At 58.2% G+C, this 17,074-nt stretch overlaps 2 protein-coding genes across 2 annotated transcripts in view; one reads left to right on the top strand and one right to left on the bottom strand.

Annotated features, from left to right (window-relative positions):
- CAMK2B (calcium/calmodulin dependent protein kinase II beta) overlaps positions 1 to 17,074 on the top strand; it is a 94,556-nt gene that overhangs the window by 38,362 nt on the left and 39,120 nt on the right. Inside the window, exon 3 of the mRNA XM_087428857.1 lies at positions 11,807 to 11,866. Within this exon, the coding sequence (XP_087284983.1) occupies positions 11,807 to 11,866 (60 nt within the window). The remainder of the gene's footprint in view (positions 1 to 11,806; positions 11,867 to 17,074) is intronic.
- Positions 1 to 17,074, bottom strand: part of OGDH (oxoglutarate dehydrogenase) — a 394,430-nt gene that overhangs the window by 347,669 nt on the left and 29,687 nt on the right. The gene's annotated exons all lie outside the window — the stretch shown is intronic.

Here is a 17,074-nt window from a genome sequence, read left to right as displayed (position 1 = left end):
CTGGATTTCACCAAGCCCTGGCTGGCTGAGGTAGATCACATGTGGGGCTCACCTCACAGGTAGGGGGCTTACCTCACAGGTGGGGGCCTCATTTCACAGGTGGGGGGCTGAGCTCACAGGGAGGGGCCTCACCTCACAGGTGGGGGGGCTGTGCTCACAGGTGGGGCAGACCTCACAGGTGAGGAGACTGAGGTGACAGGTGAAGAGATCCAGGGCTCACCTCTGTGCCTCCTCTGACCCTCAGGCTGGTGCCCAGTGCACCCCCAGCTCCCTTCCTGGGTCACTTGGGGCCATCCCCTCCCCAGGGTGTGTGTGGCCCCTTCTGCCTTGGGGGGCACCCCTGCCGGAAGGTGTGATGGGAGGAGCTGTCTTGACTTTTCTGGGGGCTTGGGTGCCGAGCTTGCACCCCCAGCCCCCTCAGGCAGCCGGAACCGGGGGTTTTTCCGCTGCAGCGGGCACTGCGGCTGTCGTCTGGACCCCGTGACCACAGCCGGGGAGATGGGCAACCCCGACTCAGCCATAAGCAGTGCCAGGATCCACCAAACTGGGTTAACAGAGGACGCGGCGCCGCATTGCAGGGGCGGCTGAGCATGCGCGGGCGAGCGCCCCTCCTCCCCTCCCCTTCCCCTCTGCTCGCCTACCCCCCGCTCCCCACCCTGGTTCGGGACCCCTCCCCTCCCAGCTCGGGAATTCCCCGCCCCCGCTGCACTCCGCGGCAGCCCCTCCCCCGCCCCTCCCTGGCAGCTTCCCTCGCCCCAGGGGCGGAGCCAGGGCCTCACAGTATAAGAATGTCCCAATTTCAGATAAACAATAATTCTTTAGAGTATATATGTCCCAAACCCCCAACCAGCTTTTGGTCGACTCTGCCCTCAAGTCAGAGCTCCAGGGGATCCTGGGAGGAGGGTGGGGTCTCCCTAGGGACTGGAGGGTGGGTGGGCATGGGGGCCCCTCCCTCTGGGCACACCCCCTCCCCAGCCCCAGGGTCAACCTTTAGCTGGACACAATCCCTCCTTCCCAGGTTCTGTTGCCAGGACTTGAGTTTATGGGGAGTTGGAGGCACCCTGCGTGCAGGGGGGAAGGAGTAAGAGGGGGACTCCTCCATTCCTATCCCAGGAGGAGGAGGAGCAATGAGGGAACCAGGCTGAGGGTGCCAGATTTAGCAGTTAATTTGAATTTCACATAGAAAACGAAAAAATTTGGATACACATGTCCCAGACTTCCTGGAACAGACTTATACTAGAAAGTCTTGTTGTTTATCTGATTTTGGGATATACTTATACTAGAAAGTTCTTGTTTATCTGAATTTGGGACGTACTTATACTAAAAAATTCTTGTTGCTTATTTGAAATTCAAATTTAACTGGACATTTTGTGTTTTCTCAAGCAGTGCTAAACAGAGCTGTTGATAGATCAGGTTTTTGTAATTAATTCGACAACCAAGTAGACTAAGTCAAAGCTACTGAAAACGGGGCCCAGGGGAGGAGCAGAAAAGGAGTGGAGGCCGGGCTGTGAAGGCGGGGGTCCTGGTGGACACCCCCACCTGTCCTTGGTGGCCTCCCCTGTGAGGGGGAGAGCTTAGGTGGGCAGCTCCGTGGCTCACCTGCTCGCTGGTTCTGGGGCGTGGCTGCCCCTGTGAGGGATGAGTCCCAAGGGCTTTGGGGCTTGGTGGCCTGGGTGACACCAGTGCTCGGTGAACTCAGGCAGCAGCTGTGCCCACTCCATTGAGTTATGGAGGGTTGGGAGAGGGTGAGGAGGTGGCCACCCCTGAAAGGTGAACTGGCCCAGGGCTGTCAGAAGGAGATACCCGTGAACTCATGGGGTTGTTTTATCAGCCGTTCCTGTCAGTCCCCAAATCTGGAGGGGCCCTTACCACCACCCCTGCCTGCCCCTACGTGTACCAAGAGCCCCCCTGGAGGTGAGCGCAGGGTCAGGGGGCGGGTCACAGGTTTGAGGACCCAGGTTCTGGCCAGGGTGGCTGCAGCTCTGGCTGCCTGCAGGCCAGCTCTGTGTCCCCAGTGTACGTCTTGCCTCTGAGCCTGACTTGGGACTCAGTGGGGTGGGGACTCCCTGAGCCCAGGGCTGTACTGTGCCACACACAGTACATCTCTAATGAACATGTGAAGCGGTCGGGGGAGCGGAGGGCTTTTGATGATTCAGCTCAAGAACTGAGTGGGGTGAGGGGCTAGTTCACACTGCAGAGGCAGTGGTCTGGGCGGAGTGAGTACAGACGGCAGGAGGAGGCTGGGGAGAGGGAGGGGGACACGCAGGTCCCGGAGGCCTTGCGGAGTCTTGGCCTCATTTTTGAGGAGGACTGCGATGGGGAGCCCTGCACCTTTGGGGGTCGTCCTGTGCCAGGAAAGCACACGGTCTCTGCTCACCACCTGAGCATGCTGGGCTGGTGCTGAGGCAACATCATGGCTGCTGTCTTGGGGTGGCTGTGATCAGACCCCACCCCAGGTGTAGGACGTGTTGCACTGGGGCAGGGGATGGAAGCAAGGAAGGAGGTGGCCACTGGCAGGCTCCTACTGTCACCACGCCCTACTGCTCTGGAGGGTGATACTGTCCTACTTTACAGGAGACAAAACTGAGGCCTCGAGACGATAAGCAACTTTGTTTAAATCGCCTGCTTTCCATCCATGGGTGAGAGTGGGCGTCCCGCCCTCGGGTCATGGGCGTGACCAAACACAGGACGTGGACCCTGGACAGCTGAGATGGGCAGAACCTGTGTGGCACAGGCTCAGAGCACAGCACGCAGGCCATGCAGGGTGCACTCGGGAGCAGAGAGAGCAGCTGGGGCTGTGAGAGGCAGGCTTTGAGTGACAAGAGAGTGGGTGCCCCTGGTCCCCACAGAGGGATGCGATCGGCTTGTTGGAGTAGTTCCTAGCTGGCAGGGAACTGAGGCTGCTCCTCAGGAATAGGCAGGCTCTGTGCCTGGTTGGCCTGGGAAGGAGGGCCGTTTAGCTGGGGAACCTTATCCCAGAGCAGAGTTGGGCAGGGAGCCTACAGCTAGGCCATTCCAGACCCTCCTGGTTTCCCTGGACGTCGGGGCAGCGTGTCATATGGGGCTTCAATTTTAGACCTTGCATCATGAGATGCCACGTCTGTTTCAAAGCTGAGCTGTGCCTGTGTTGAGTGATGGCTCTGAGACTGATGAGGGACCCGGAGATGCCTCTGTCCCCATGGAGGACCAGCTGAAAGGCCATATGGACCCCAGGAAGTGAGGGTTCTGGGGACCTAGCTGCCATGCGGCCCTGAAGGCCAGGCTGGTCCCCAGGTGACCTTGAACAGCTCAGAGGCGTCTGTGCCCGGTGTGGGGAGGAGCAGGGTGCCTGCCACGCTCACGTGTTCACCTGGCAGCCCTTTCTTTGTTCCAGTGAGGCCGCGGCAGCTGCAGGATGCCCTGGCTGGGCAGTGGAGCTGCCAGGTGACCCTGGTTGCCAAGTTGACTTTTTAAAACAAAACACGCACCCCAAGCCACAGTGAAGCCACCCTTTTCATCTTCGTTGCTCTGTTGGTGCCCACCCAGGGGCTGTGGCGTGACTGGGTGTTCCCTGGGATCCCACTGCTGGATGCAGAGCAGGGCAGGGGCCCCCTGGGCCTGAGATGCTCCCTGGGAGAGCAGGCTGGAGACCTTAGCCCATCGAAGGCTACAGAAGCCCTACGGGAAAGACCCCAGGATGGCTGGAGCCTTCTTGCTGCCTGCACATGGGCTCTGGCGCCAGGCTCCCTGGGTGGCAGCCCAGCTCCACTCCCCCCAGCCTCCCTGCACCCTGAAGTTGGGTGCCCCGTCTGAGAGTTGGGGGTGATGGTAATAACAGCCCTACCTCCTGAGAAGCCCTTGGCAGTTGGCAGGGACTGCACAGAGCTGGGTCTGCAAACAGCAGGCACTAATCCCAGCTGGACCCACAGGCACTCGTGCTCTTGAGCAGAGGAACCACCAGGATCTCAGGGCAGCGCTCCCCTGCGACCTTCTTCCGGCCCCTGAAGCGGCCTGCACCCCGTGGTGGTGACCCAGTGGTCAGGCCCTGCTGCAGGACCCTGCACTGCCCCTGGGGTTTGGCTGGTTTGTCCCACAGTTCCCACCCTGTGAGCCCTGTCAGAAGGTGAGGGTGTGGAAGCCTTGGCTTGGCGACATCTTTTCTGAAAGCTGTGTCCTCCTCGGCAGCCCATCTGTCCTGTGGTGGGGCAGGTGCCCAGGCTGGACTCCGCCATGGACTCCGCTGGCCTAGTGTGAAGGTCCAGGATGTTCTGTCAGCTTCTGACCTGGCTGCTTGGAGCCACAGAGGGCTGCTGGCTGGGGTGCCCGTGCTCTGTCCCCCGGGACTTTGAGAACTTTCGGATGCGTGAGTTAAGGTATTGATGCCAGACAGCATGCACCGAGAATGATCTGTGATGGGGATATCCATGAGCCTCTTAAGGTTCTAGAAAGCTCTCTCGTGCCATCCAATGGTGCAGGCGGTGGAGGCGGATGGGAAGGAGAGGAGGGATCCCCTAATGATGCGTTCTGGGGCCCAGCGCAGTGAGTTACCTGGGGACAGTGGGTCCTTGTCAATGTGCATGGCTGCCAGCACCCACCTCCCTTTCGGAGAACAGAAGCCCCCTTGTGAGGGGAATGGGGACACCTGGCAGAGTTGAGTGTCATGTCGGACAGAGGCTGGAGGAGGGAAGCAGGAAAAACAGCGAGGATGACAGGTCAGGTGCCCAGCTCTGCAAAGTGGGCTGGGGAGGAGCCGGCATCCTGGGGTTGCTCTCTGCCGCCACCTCCCTTTGGGAAACCTCCACCCTTTACACACTTGAGAACCTGACTTCAAGCGAGGGGTGGCCCCGTTCAGGACCCCACGTCCAGTGTCCCCATGGCCCCCAAGACCGGGACGCAGGTGAGCACGCAGTCCCCCACCTTGATGATGTTGGTTTGGGTTCACTGCTGGCTTAGTCTGGAGGAAGCAGGAGCCTGGGCAGTCCCTGGCCCAGCATAGCCAACAGCTGGACACACGGGTAGGACGTGGGCGCTGGCTCCCCCCAAAGGCTGTGGCTCCCCTCAGATCCCCCAAGGTGGTCAGCATTGGCATCTGGCCTCTCCTCCCTGGGGGGCTCTGTGTCGGGCTGGTGCATGGCCCCCAGGCTCTGGTGACAATGACCCAGGCGAGGATAAGCCAAACAACCGAGGGTGGGGGCTGCAGCTGGGGCTCCCAGCTCTGTGTTCAGGAAGGCAGTTCTATAGACGTGTCACCCTCTGGGGCCCAGCCACACGCACACTCCCACAGCTCACCGCCTGACGGCCGGCCAGTCCAGCCTAGCCCTTCCCCATGGGCATCCTTCTCCCCTGGGGCCTTGGCCACAAGAGGCAGGTGTCCATGCTTCAGGGCAGAAGTGGACAGTAACCCCGGGCCAGGGGCCTGACCCCGACACGATGCTCAGATCCCTGCCGGCTCCGTGTCCAGGAGCTGCTGCGTTTGGCAGGGCATCCTTGGCAGCAGCCACCGTGGCCCGTGACCTCAGCTGGCACCCTGAGTGTTCCAGCCTCCCTATCCCAGGTCAGGTCACCCTCTGAGCAGGATGGGGGACCTGAGGAAGCAGATGGAGACTCTTGTGTGCCTAGCCCACCTACCTAGCCCCACAGGTCCATGGGGGTCCAGCTGCTGCCCCAGGAGGAGAGAGAGCATCCTGAGCCCTCGCTGCGTGCTGGGCGCTGTGGACTCTCCACGTAGGATTTCACATTCGATCCAGCACCACGGGATGCTCCTCCCAACTTCCCAAGAGGTGGCCTCACTTGTCCTGGGCCGAGCCTGGGGGAGAGGTCGGCAGCCCCTCCTGATGGGTGCGCCTCCTGTCTTCCCCGTCCCGTCCCTCCTCTCCCCACCCAGTGTCTCTCTGGTGTCCTTCTGCCAGTGACAGCACTGCTGCTGTCACTGGCAGCTGGCAAGGGGCCAGGCGCCCACCTACGTCCCTGCTGCCCCTCTTCCCCTTGCTCCTCTCACCCCCCCAGCCCTGGCTCTGCAGTGAGTCACCCTCAGCCGGGAAGCCGGTGGGGGCTGGGAGGGCCGGGGCTGTGGGTGGCCTCAGGTCGAGTCCTGGCCTTGGGGACTCTGAGCTCCTCTGTGTGCCTCAGTGTCCTTGGCTGTGACCGTGCCCCACACTGCAGAGTGCAGCAGCATTCACAAATGTCCTCTCCCACCTCTGTGAGCTGAGCCTCTCCAGCCACCCTTAGCAGCCTTCTCTTTGTTCAGCTCAGGGTGCCGCCACCTGAGGGGACCCTATCTTGGGGAGACCCCACCTGGGGCGACCCGCCGGCTGACGAGGGCGGTGTGGGGTGGTAAGGCGCTGGTTTCAGTCTCCTTGCTGCCACTCCTCAGGGTGTCGTTGGAGTTAAATGGTTAATGCCTGTAACGTGCACAGATCAGATGTCGCTCTTGTGCGCCCTGTGTGGTGGGCACTCCAGGACGTCTCGTGGTGGGCGCCTGTCTTTTCCTGCCCCTTGAGGGCCCCTGCCTGTTGCCCTCGTAGGGTAGGTACTGGCCACGGCACAGTGACGGCTCCAAGCAGCGCCCGCCCCCTCCTTGGCTCCTGGGGTCTGGGAACTGCCATCCCCGGGTGGGGTGTGCACCCAGCGTGGGGTGTGCAGGGCTCCACTGGGGCCACCTCCCTTCCGGGGTCCCCCGGCAGTCCTCCACCCACCCCTTGGGGGCACCTGAGTGGAGGGCAGCCCCGGCCCAGAGATCACATCAGAATCACCCAGAAGAGCTTGCAGGCTCTCCGCATTGCCCTGGCTGAGCAGGCCGTGGAGCTGCGCGGGGGCCCCTCTTGTGCTTCGGTGGAGTGCAGGCAGGCGGGTGGCAGGTGGGTAGTTGCGGGTCCAGCTTAGCTGATGTCTTAGAGTTGTTTTTGTTCTGTTTTGTTTGATAAGGGATTTTATGGGGTGTAAATGAAGGCTGTTTTACCTGTGAGGTGTTTCTCTGGTAGGAGAAATATTAGCTTGTTTTATGGCTTTGCCAGCGTGTCCCTGGCCCCCTCACAGGAGCGGGTGTGTAAGTGTGTCGCATGCATGTGTGTAAGATTGCCTCCAGACTGGGGAGCCAGGCACCTCTGGCCTAGGTCCGGGCCACGCGCACTGAGGCTTGTCTCCGTATGGGGCGCGGGTTCCTGAGACGCCTGAGCAGTTAAGAGATGGCTCAACTCAGGAGCTCCCTCTCTGAGCTTCACATCAGAGCGGGTGTGAGAATGAATCTTTCCCTCCAGGAACAGCAGGTTCCTCCCAAACCTCGCGCTCTGTCCCTCTGAGACTCCCGCAGGCAGTGTCAGGACCTCGGACTCTGCTGTCCTCAGGGCTCACGGCACTGCGGCACCTGCTCCTTGTAACCCGTGTCCCCTGGGTCCCCCAGCCTCCATCAGTGCTGGCCTTGGGGCTGCGGGTGGGAGAAGGGCAGAGGGACCTCCCCTCAATGGGATGGGGTTCCTGGAAGTTGGGGGGAGCTTGGCCTGTGCCCTCATTCCCTGGTCCCCCACTTCTGTCCGTATCCTGTTTCAGAGGTTGCCCTCAGACCCCGCTGTGGAAAACTCAATGTCGAAGGTGCGGTCCCGGGAGCCAGTGCACACGTGGGGGTGATGCAGACCAGGTCTGACACGGACCGACTGGGGAGAGGGGACCCATCACCCTCTGGGGGCAGAACACATGGGGGTGTCAGGTGGGGCAGAGTCTTGGGGGTCACCTGTCTTAGCTTCACAACCTGCACAGCTGTTGCGTTATGTTCTGTGACATGTACCAACGTCCCATAACAAAACGCCAGCCAAGGTAGCCCAGCCGTGGGGCCATGAGCAGCAGGTGCCTGGGCCTCAGGGCAACTCCAGGTGCCCAGACAGTCAGGGCACCTGGCCGCAGCCCCAGGAAGGCCCTTTCAAACCTCTTGGCTGGGCCCAAGGCTGGCCTGGTCATTCGGCCCCCACAGCCCCTACAGCCTTGGCAGGTGCCTGGTGGGTCCCTCCTGGGGTCGCCCTCTGCCCGCCTAGCCGGTTCATCACTATAGTGGGTATGGTGGGGTCTGGCTGCTCAGGAACACTCTTGGGACCTCCCTCAGGAGGGTGTACCAGGCTGCATTCCCCAGGGTACTGATAGGCCCTGGGCAGGGTGAGCAGTGTTTGACTATGTTCTCTCCACAGGCCTGCTTGGTGGTCACAGCTGTTGTCTTCCAAGTCTAGGCAGGGCCCCGGGGCCAGAGCCCCTGGAAGGAGATGGGTGGGCAGGGATGAGCAGGTGTAACAGCTCCAAGAGGCCTCAGGGCTTGTTCACAGTAGCTGGCCCAAACCACATCCCACTGCCCACTAGGGAACGGGATGGAGTGGAGGGGTCCTCCCAGGTTTCAGCTGATGATTTAGGGCCAGGACTCGCTTCTTATGAACCAGACTGGGTTAAATTTGACTGACTTAACCATGTCCGTGGTGGGGTTTACGATGTTAATTTGGAAGTTCAGGAATAACTCCCTCGACTTTGTAGAAAGGAAATAATAGGATGTCAGCAGAGTTAGGAAGCTGGATTCTTCTTCCCCCCTGCTGCGTGCCTGTCCCGAGATGGGCCTTCTGGGTTGGGCAGGGACAGCCTCCTCCTCCCACCCCTCTCCTGTGGCTTCTCATTATCATCCAAGGTCACTTAGGTTTTTAATCAGCTTAGGTTTTTAATTTCAGGGCAAATGTTACCATAGCAGGTTTTATGACACACTTGCATCATATTTAATTGGTGGCTTTATGCTCACTGGAGACAGGATCAAACTCTTTTTTAAAGGCAACAATATTTTGCCTAATTATAAAAGTAACATAAGATTATGGTCCAAGTTGGGGAAAAATACGAAGAATAAAAAAAATAATAATAAAATAAAATTCTGCCACCCAGAGCGAAGCGCTGTCACCATCTTGGTGTGATGTTATGCACGTGGGCTCTTAGCAGCTTAGAGGGTGAGTCGTGATGCAGAGATTCAGAGCCGCTCTCGGCTGAGTGCTGCTGTGCCTGATACAGAAAGGGGACGGCAGGGAGGATCAGTGACTTGCTGTGGCCGTGGGGTAGACACCGGTGCCGGGGTTGGGCAGCCAGGTGCCCTTTCTTGGCCCCATGCAAATAATTTCTCTCCCCAAACATGCTCAGAAGAAGGTTGAGATCTTTTGGGTGAGGCTCTGCCGTCGGTGATAAGTTTCAGCAATAAAGTATAGTCGTTTAAGTTATCTCCTTCCCAAAGATGGGTTCCCACATGCATATTTCTTCTGGTTTTTATTTATGACCAAAATCAGGCAATTTTTCCAAAGAAAATGATTTACCCCCGCTCCCATGACCTTCCCCTCCTGGGCTCTCCCTGACCTCAGCCTGGCTCTAGCCCCATCCCCATGCAGTCAGGGTTCTCAGTTGCCATCCACGTCCGGGGGGAATCAGCTATGACATTATTGGGACAGTTGGCAAAATTGGAACATGGACTGTAGGTTAGATTCAGGTACGGTATCTGTGTTCGATTTACTGGTGGGATAACTGCGCTGAGATACTGTAGGAGAATGTCCTGTTCTCACAGATACACACCCAGGGGTTTCCTGGTAGGACACGAAGTGTGGGGCTTACGCTGAAATGCTCAGAACAAGTTAGTCTCCCTGTACGGAGGGACTGAGAGTTTATACAGAAGTGCTCTCTACGAGTACTGTGTACTGTTCTTGCAACTTTTCTCTCAGTCTCAAAAACGTTCAGAATAATAAGTTTAAAATAAACACTATGAGAGAAAAAACAGCCCTTGATCCTGCTGTCCTGGGAGGGAGCGGGTCCTGGGTGCTGGGACACCACCCCCCTGCTCTCCTCTGGAGCTGGGCCTCAAGTGTATGGACCAGCCCCCGCCCCCACCAGCATGTCCCCTGTGGCCAGTTTTTGAGCTTCATATGAATGGAGAAGTGGAACCCACGCCGTGTGTGTTGTGGCGCGATTGTGTTCACCTTCTAACGGGCCTTTTGGGCTGCATCCAGTGTTGGCCATCACAAATACTGCTGCGTCTTGTCTGCTGAAGCGTAGCTCCCACCACAGCAGGATGGGGACCACACCACACCAGTGCCTGCTGCATCGGCTGTGTCAGTGAGGGCGCGAGGGGTGGGGTGAGGGTCTGTCCCGAAGGCCAGCTCCACCCTGCAGTTCTGCAGAGCCCTCCAGGTGCCAGCGTGCCTGGCACAACAGATGGGAGCCAGGTGGGCAGCGCAGGGGGATGTTAGCATTTCCGGGAGGCTCGAGTGCTTGTCCTGGAGGAGGGAGAGCCAGCTGGATGCCTGAGGTGTTCCCCAGAGAGGTTCCTGTTTGCAGGTGTGACTTTCCACTCAGGAAAGGCACACACATGTTTGCAAGTATGACTGCATTTGGCTGTCCCGATCCTCCCAGCCTGCCACTGTCACACAGCCCAGGGAGAGCTGACCACACAGGAGTCAAGGGCTCCCTGCCTGCAGGGGGACCTTCTGGTGGCTGGATCTTTTTCCCCAAGCACAGCCAGGCCTGGGTCTGAGGAGTCTGTGGAGTGGCTCTCCTGCTTCTGAGGACCTTTGTCATTAGCACTTGTGTCCTGTGGTGGTGCTGTCGGGGTCCCTGGTGAATCAGGCAGCCCTGCGGTCTTGTCTGGTGTGGTCGTGTGCTCCCCGTGAGGGGCTCAGTGCGTAGAGGGACAGGGTGGGAGTCCTGGGTCCTGGATGCCCCTCCCAGTCGTGTCTCACCCTGAGGCAGCCGCCATCCTGAACTCGGAAGCCCTCGCCTTTGTTTCCAGTGGGGCCACACGTGTGCCCAGTGGTGTGTGTGTTTTGACCTTTATGTGAAGGGAGCATGGTCAGGTCTTCCTCTGTGAGTGGCTTTTTCGCTCAGGCTGATGTTGGGGTGTTGGGGTGATGTGCACACATTGAGGGATGTTCTGTTGTGTACACTCTCTGGTCAATGGAAACATGGGGTTTTTCAGTTTTTTGCTATTACAATCTCCATCAGCTTTTAAATCCTCCCGGCACCTCTGTTTGTTTGGAGTATAAAATTTCTGGCTGATAAGTCCTTGGTCCTTGAGGCGGCCTCTGGAGTCAGTACTGCACCTCGCCGGGGAGGAGGCCAGGCGCAGGGCTCCAAGGGGCTGTTTTGGCTCCAGCGCATTTGTGTCTCTTGCCCAGGGCCAGTTTCCTCTGAGCCCTGACTCGTCCTCCTGCCAATACTGCATAAACACGGCCCATCAAAACACAGTGTGTTGTGGGTTTGTGTGTGGGGTTGGGGGTCAGGTCGTGCCTGCTTTCCCCAGATCTCCAGCCAGAGTCCGCTGAGGCCCATGCTGCTCCCGGAGGCCTGTTGGATGGCCCCCACTCGGCAGGCAGCTTTGCTCTGCCAGCCCCACAGCCGCCTCTGAAGAACAAATTCAGCTTCAGCAGAAAGCTCCAAAGAGTGTGGAATTAGGACAAATAAGTGAAGGATTAAATCAGTGCTCTCAGTTCTGCTGCTAATATCCGGCATTTTCTCTTCCTGAATCACCTGGGGACTTGTGGCCCTGAGTTAACACCACTCCTTGCCTCCCATGGGCCTCTCTCTAAACACTTGGCAGCTTCTTCCTGCCCCAGCACTGCCGGCTGGGGGTCTGGGTGTGGGGGTTACCACCTGACATGTCCCCGCCACAGGCAGTCAGCAGGCAGACGCTGAGAGAGGTGGCGGGTGCGTCCCCCTGGCCGTGGGTTTCGTGGTTGGCGGCCTGTCCGGCACGTGGTGGTCTGGGCGGTGCTGGGCATGGGGGGTCATGGGCTGCAGGAGCACAAGGTGACACCGTGTCCCTTTCTGTCCCCAGATCACCAGAAGCTGGAGAGAGAGGCGCGAATCTGCCGCCTTCTGAAGCATTCTAACATCGGTGAGCGGCCCTCTGAGGGGGCGGTGGGGAGCAGGGGGCGCGGGTAGCAAGAAGCTCTTTCTTTCTGAGGACTTTCAGACAGACACCTTCTCCACTGAAGTATCCCACCTTCAGTTCCCTAGAAACGTCTCCTCTCCCTGACCTGGGGGATTCCGGGGGTTTGGGGGCTCCCTGCGGAAGGTCGAGGCCAGGCTCTGCCTTGACGGGTCCCTGCCCCGCACTCTATAACTCCAAGCTGTGATCCTGGTGAACACATGCAGGGGCCCGGTTGTTCTGTCGCTTCGGAACAGCCGCAAGACAGCCGGATTACAGAGAAAAGTGTGCCACCAAAGACCCCTCAGGCCACACCAGGTGCAGCCCTGGCCTGAGGCCCGAGGTCTGATTCTGAGGACCTCTGCTGTCCCCGCCAGCCCAGGGCTTCTGGAATGGCGGTTTGGGCCGGAGGTCCCAACCTGTCAGCTGCCTCTCAGGGGCACGTGCAGCCCCATGAGCCCAGGCCCTGGCCTCAGGGAGCAAAGCCACCCTGCCCACTGGAAGGTCCCTTCTTTCTGAAGTCCTTGAGTCTGTGTGGGTGACACCACTGTAGGAGATGCTCGGATCAGCCGTGCTGATCCTGGAAGTTGGCTTGCATCTCCAGGGACCACTTGGCCTGCCCCACTCAGCCACTTGCCCACCCCTCACCCCTGCGGCTCCAGGGTGGGCCCTGCTAGCCGCCTTATGGAGCAAGCGTGTGTGTCCAGCTGTCTGTCCTTCTCTAACTCTGGTCCCTGTAGGGACTTCTGAGGAGCCCAGGACCCAGGCCTGCCCACATTGGGAAGCAACCAGGAGGCAGCGAGGGGACGGTGGGGACAGTGGGCCCACTGCCTCAGAGGCACCTGGGAGCTGGTCAGAGTGGATTCTTGGACCCCTGTCGCCAAAATCCCGATTTAGTTGTGCCAGGTGGGGCCCAGGACTCTGGCTGTAAAAGCAATACTCGGCTGTGCTGAGCAGCCAGTTTGAGAGTCCCTGGCCTGGAGCATCCCAGAGGTGGGCCTCGGCCACCTGGGGCTCCTGGTGGGACCAAGAGAGCTCCAGGAGCTCCAGGAGTGCTTGGCTGGTCCTCAGAGCTGGTCCTAGGAGCCCCTGCCCCTCTGGCTGTGGCCCCTCTGGGATGCTGCCTCTTCTCCAGCTGTGCTGGCCCAAACAGGAGGTGCAGGGGAAGGCAGACTTCCCATCTCTTGGGCAGGCCCTTAGGTGTGGGCCACAGTGCTGCTGCAGCCTGCAGGCTTCAGCCCATGTGCCTTTTAACCACAGACTCCCACTGGCATTCGGATTCCTGATCTGCCCCCAGAAAGCCTGACTCGGAGGTGTGGGGAATCTCCGAGAGCATGCCAGGTGATCCTGACGCAGGTGTCGACAGAGATCCCAGCCCACTCCTTACCGGCTGGGGCACGTTTCAACAAACAGTGGGCTCCAGTCTGAACTCGCCTCCCCAGGCTGTTGCCCCTCAGTGCATCCAGGCCCAGCTGCCAGGCAGATGCCACTCTCTGCCAGCTCTGCCCACACCCGTTCCCTCACCAGCCCCCTCCCCTGCATCCGCTGAGCACCAACCAAGGATGAGTCCCCCATTGTGAACAGTTTTCAGGAATCCCCTTATTTAGGGGAGAAGACTCACGTGTTCTTTGGGTTGGTGCTTTTGGACAGTTCTTCAAGATGTGTCCTTGCCCTGCCTAGATGTCCAGTGTGGTTCTGGATCAGTTCTGAGCAGTCCCTGAAGTCCTTGTACTGGCTTCATTCCAGAACACAGGGGAGGCAGAGGTGGAGTTCAGGTGGAACATTCCAGAACACGAGAGAAGCAGAGCTGAGACTGAGTTCAGATGGAACATTCCAGAACACAAGAGAGGCAGAGCTGAGACTGTGGGGTTCAGACGGAACAATCTGGAACACAGAGGAGGCAGAACTGAGACTAGGGTTCCAACAGAACATTCCAGAACACAGGAGAGGCAGATCAAAGACTTCAGAGTTCAAGCAGAACATTCCAGAACACAGAGGAGGCAGAGCTGAGACTTTGGGGTTCAGATAGAACATTCTAGAACACAGGGGAGGCAGATAAGAGACTGTGGGGTTCAGATAGAACCTTCTAGAACACAAAAGGCATATCAGAGACTGTGGGGTTCAGACGAAACTTTCTAGAACACAGGTGAGGCAGAGCTGAGACTGAGGTTCAGATAGAACATTCTAGAACACAGAAGAGCCAGATCAGAGACTGTGAGGTTCAGACAGAACGTCCCAGAACACAGGAGGCAGAGCTGAGACTGCCGGGCTCAGACAGGACATTTTCTGTAGACTCCAGAGGGGCTCTCTGAGGAGTGAGTAGTAGGTAAGACTTGAGGGGGATATGAAGGGATCCCTGGCTCCGAGGCCCATGTCCGTCCAGCCCCACCACTGCACAAAAGTGCTCCCGGCCCCCCGGGAGAGGAAGCGGGACCACGTGCAGCCAGGTGTGGGGCGGGGGCTCTGGGAGGTGTTCCCCTTCCTGTCCCGGCTTACTCTGGAAGCATTTGTGCTCAGGGCATGGGGAGGGAGGGAAGGAGCCTCAGTTTTCCCATCCATAAAGTAGAGATGCTCCTGCCTCCCTCATGGAGACCTTGTAGGAGGACCTGAGATGATTCACACAGAGAACAGGGTGTAAGCTGTAAAGCGCTCTCTTCTGAGGTGACATGCTGAGGTTCAGGGTGCAGAGACCTGGAGTTGGGCCCAGCCTTACCACTCATAGGCTGCAGCAGCCACTGGACTCTCTGAGACACAGTCTCCTTGTTTGTGGAATGGGGGTGTAAGTGCCACCCACTCTGTGGAGCTGTTTCACGAGTGTGTTAGTCATCCATGCTGTGTAACAAATTACTCTAAAACTCAACCAATGAGCATTGGTTTTCTCAGTTTCTGTGGATTCAAGAGCAGTTCAGCTGGGTGGTCAGGGCTGCTACATAATTTGTGGGATCAGTGCAAAATGAAAATGTGGGCCCTTTGTTCAAAAATTAAGAATTTCAAGACAGCCACAGCAAAGCGGGGACCTCTTGAGCCTGGGGCCTGGGGCAGCTGCACAGGTTGCATGCCGGGAGCCGGGCCTGCTCAGGGGCTCCAGTGTGGTGTGGGCACTGGCTGGGTTGCGTCTTCTGAAGATTTGACTGGAGCTTTAGGATTTGCTTCCAAGGTGGCTCGCTCACATGGCTGTCAGCAGGAGGCCTGAATCCCTCCCCACCTGGGCATCGCCTCAGGGCCATTTGAGTATCTTCAGGACATGGCACCAGGCTCCCCAGAGTGTGTGATGAGAGAGGGAGAGAGACAGAAAGACAGAGAGAGACAGAGAAAGAGACACACAGACGAGAGAGGGAGAGGGAGTAGAACAAGGAACACAGTGCTTTTTCCCCCAAAACTGTGGTAAAATATGCATAGTATAATATTTATCATTTTAACCGTCTTTAAGTGTACAGGTTAGTGGCATTAAGTACATTCACAATATTGTGTCACCATCACTACCATCTGTACCCAAACCTTTTTCATTATCCTGAGTGGAAACTCTGCACCCGTTAAACACTAAAGCCCCCTTGCCCCGCTCAGGCCCTGAAACCATCATTTGTTCTGTTTCTATGAATTTGACCACTCTAGGAACTTCATAGATGTAGGATCATACAACATTTGTCTTTTTGTGACACGCTTATTTCACTCAGCATAATGTCCTCAAGGTTCATCCGTGCTGTAGCATATTGCAGAATTCCCTTCCTTTTCAAGGCTGAATAATATTCCATTGTGTGTATAGACCACAGTTTGCTTATCCATTTATCTGTCTGTGGACATCTGGCTTTTTTCTGCTTTTTGGCTACTGTGACTAATGCTGCTGTGAACACGGGTGTACACATATCCGCCTAAGTCCCTGCTTTCAATTCTTTGGGTATATACCCAGCAGTGGGATTGCTGGCCCACCTGGTCATTCTGTGTTTAACTTGTGGAGGCACTGCCGTGTCTTTTCATGATCTAGTCTGGGACATGTTATGCCATCACCCTGCCTTATTCTGTTTATTTGAAGACCACACACGAGGGCAAGGGAACCAAGCTGCCGTCTTAAATGAGAAGCATCAGAGGATTTGCGTGCATTTCATGACCACCGTGATGAGCACATGAGATGTCTGCTGGGTGGAGCTGTCACGTTGGGAGTGGGGTACACAGAACTGGCCCCAATGAGCGGCTGCACAGGCAGAGCACCCCCATGCCCCTGTCCCTGGTGGTTTAGTTTCTCTTCAGAGACAAGAGAGGACCTGGGCAGAGACAGCCATGTGGCCTGGCCTCGGTAGTGCCTGGGGTAGGGACACAGTGGGGACCCCTCTTAGGAGCAGGCCTGGGCGTCTGGGACCGGCGTGACCCTCGAGGGCCTTGCAGTGGGCTGCACCCTTCACACACACTGTTCCCCATGTGTGGTACCTCAGGTGGGCACCCTCCAGCTGGGATCTCAGGAATTCACTATTCAATGCATATTTGTGGACATCTACCCCATACCGGGGAGGTCCTGGGAATGGAGACGTGACTGTGGGCAAGGTGGCCTCTGCCCTCACTTCACTGCTGGGCCTTAGCCAGGACCTCAAGAGGTTGCCACTCAGCAGGCAAGCAGGTCCCAAACCTCTCGCTGCCCCCTGGGGCCCTGGGGCGACAGAGATTAAGCAGAGCCTTCGGCAGGTAGACTCTTCTGTAGCTTGTTAAGCTGGGCCCAGTGCCCCGTCGGGGAGTGAGCAGAGCCTATCAGCCTCGACTCAGAGGAGTCCCCTCAGCATCCTTCCAGGTTCCCTGTAGCCTCCCTCCTACCTCCCCCCAGCCTCCCCTCGGCCTCCCCCAGCCTCCCCTCAGCCTCGCCCCAGCCTCCCCTCAGCCTCGCTCCAGCCTCCCTCAGCCTCCCCCAAGCCTCCCCCAGCCTCTCTCTAGCCTCCCCTCTGCACACCAACCTTCTCTCCCCTGGGCTTGGCTCAGTGAGGGTGAATCCCCACCTCCTGATTTCTGGGGCTGGAACAGCCTCCCTCGCTGGGTGGTTCACCCATGAGCTGAGCAGGTGAGCATCATGGAGTACGGTGGACCTGGGAGGACTTCCCGCCAAGACGAGGAGGCCAGTGCCAGAGGGGAAAGGTGAAAGGTTTCCAGTCTCCAGGTGCTCAGGGCCCGTGCTGCCATCCCACAGCTGATCAT

This window comes from Ceratotherium simum, chromosome 1 (genome assembly GCF_057802395.1).
Source record: "Ceratotherium simum simum isolate JZ-2026a chromosome 1, ASM5780239v1, whole genome shotgun sequence".
NCBI lineage: Eukaryota > Metazoa > Chordata > Mammalia > Perissodactyla > Rhinocerotidae > Ceratotherium > Ceratotherium simum.
The sequence above is the reverse complement of the archived record's forward strand: the minus strand, read 5'-3'. Positions and strand labels throughout refer to the sequence as shown.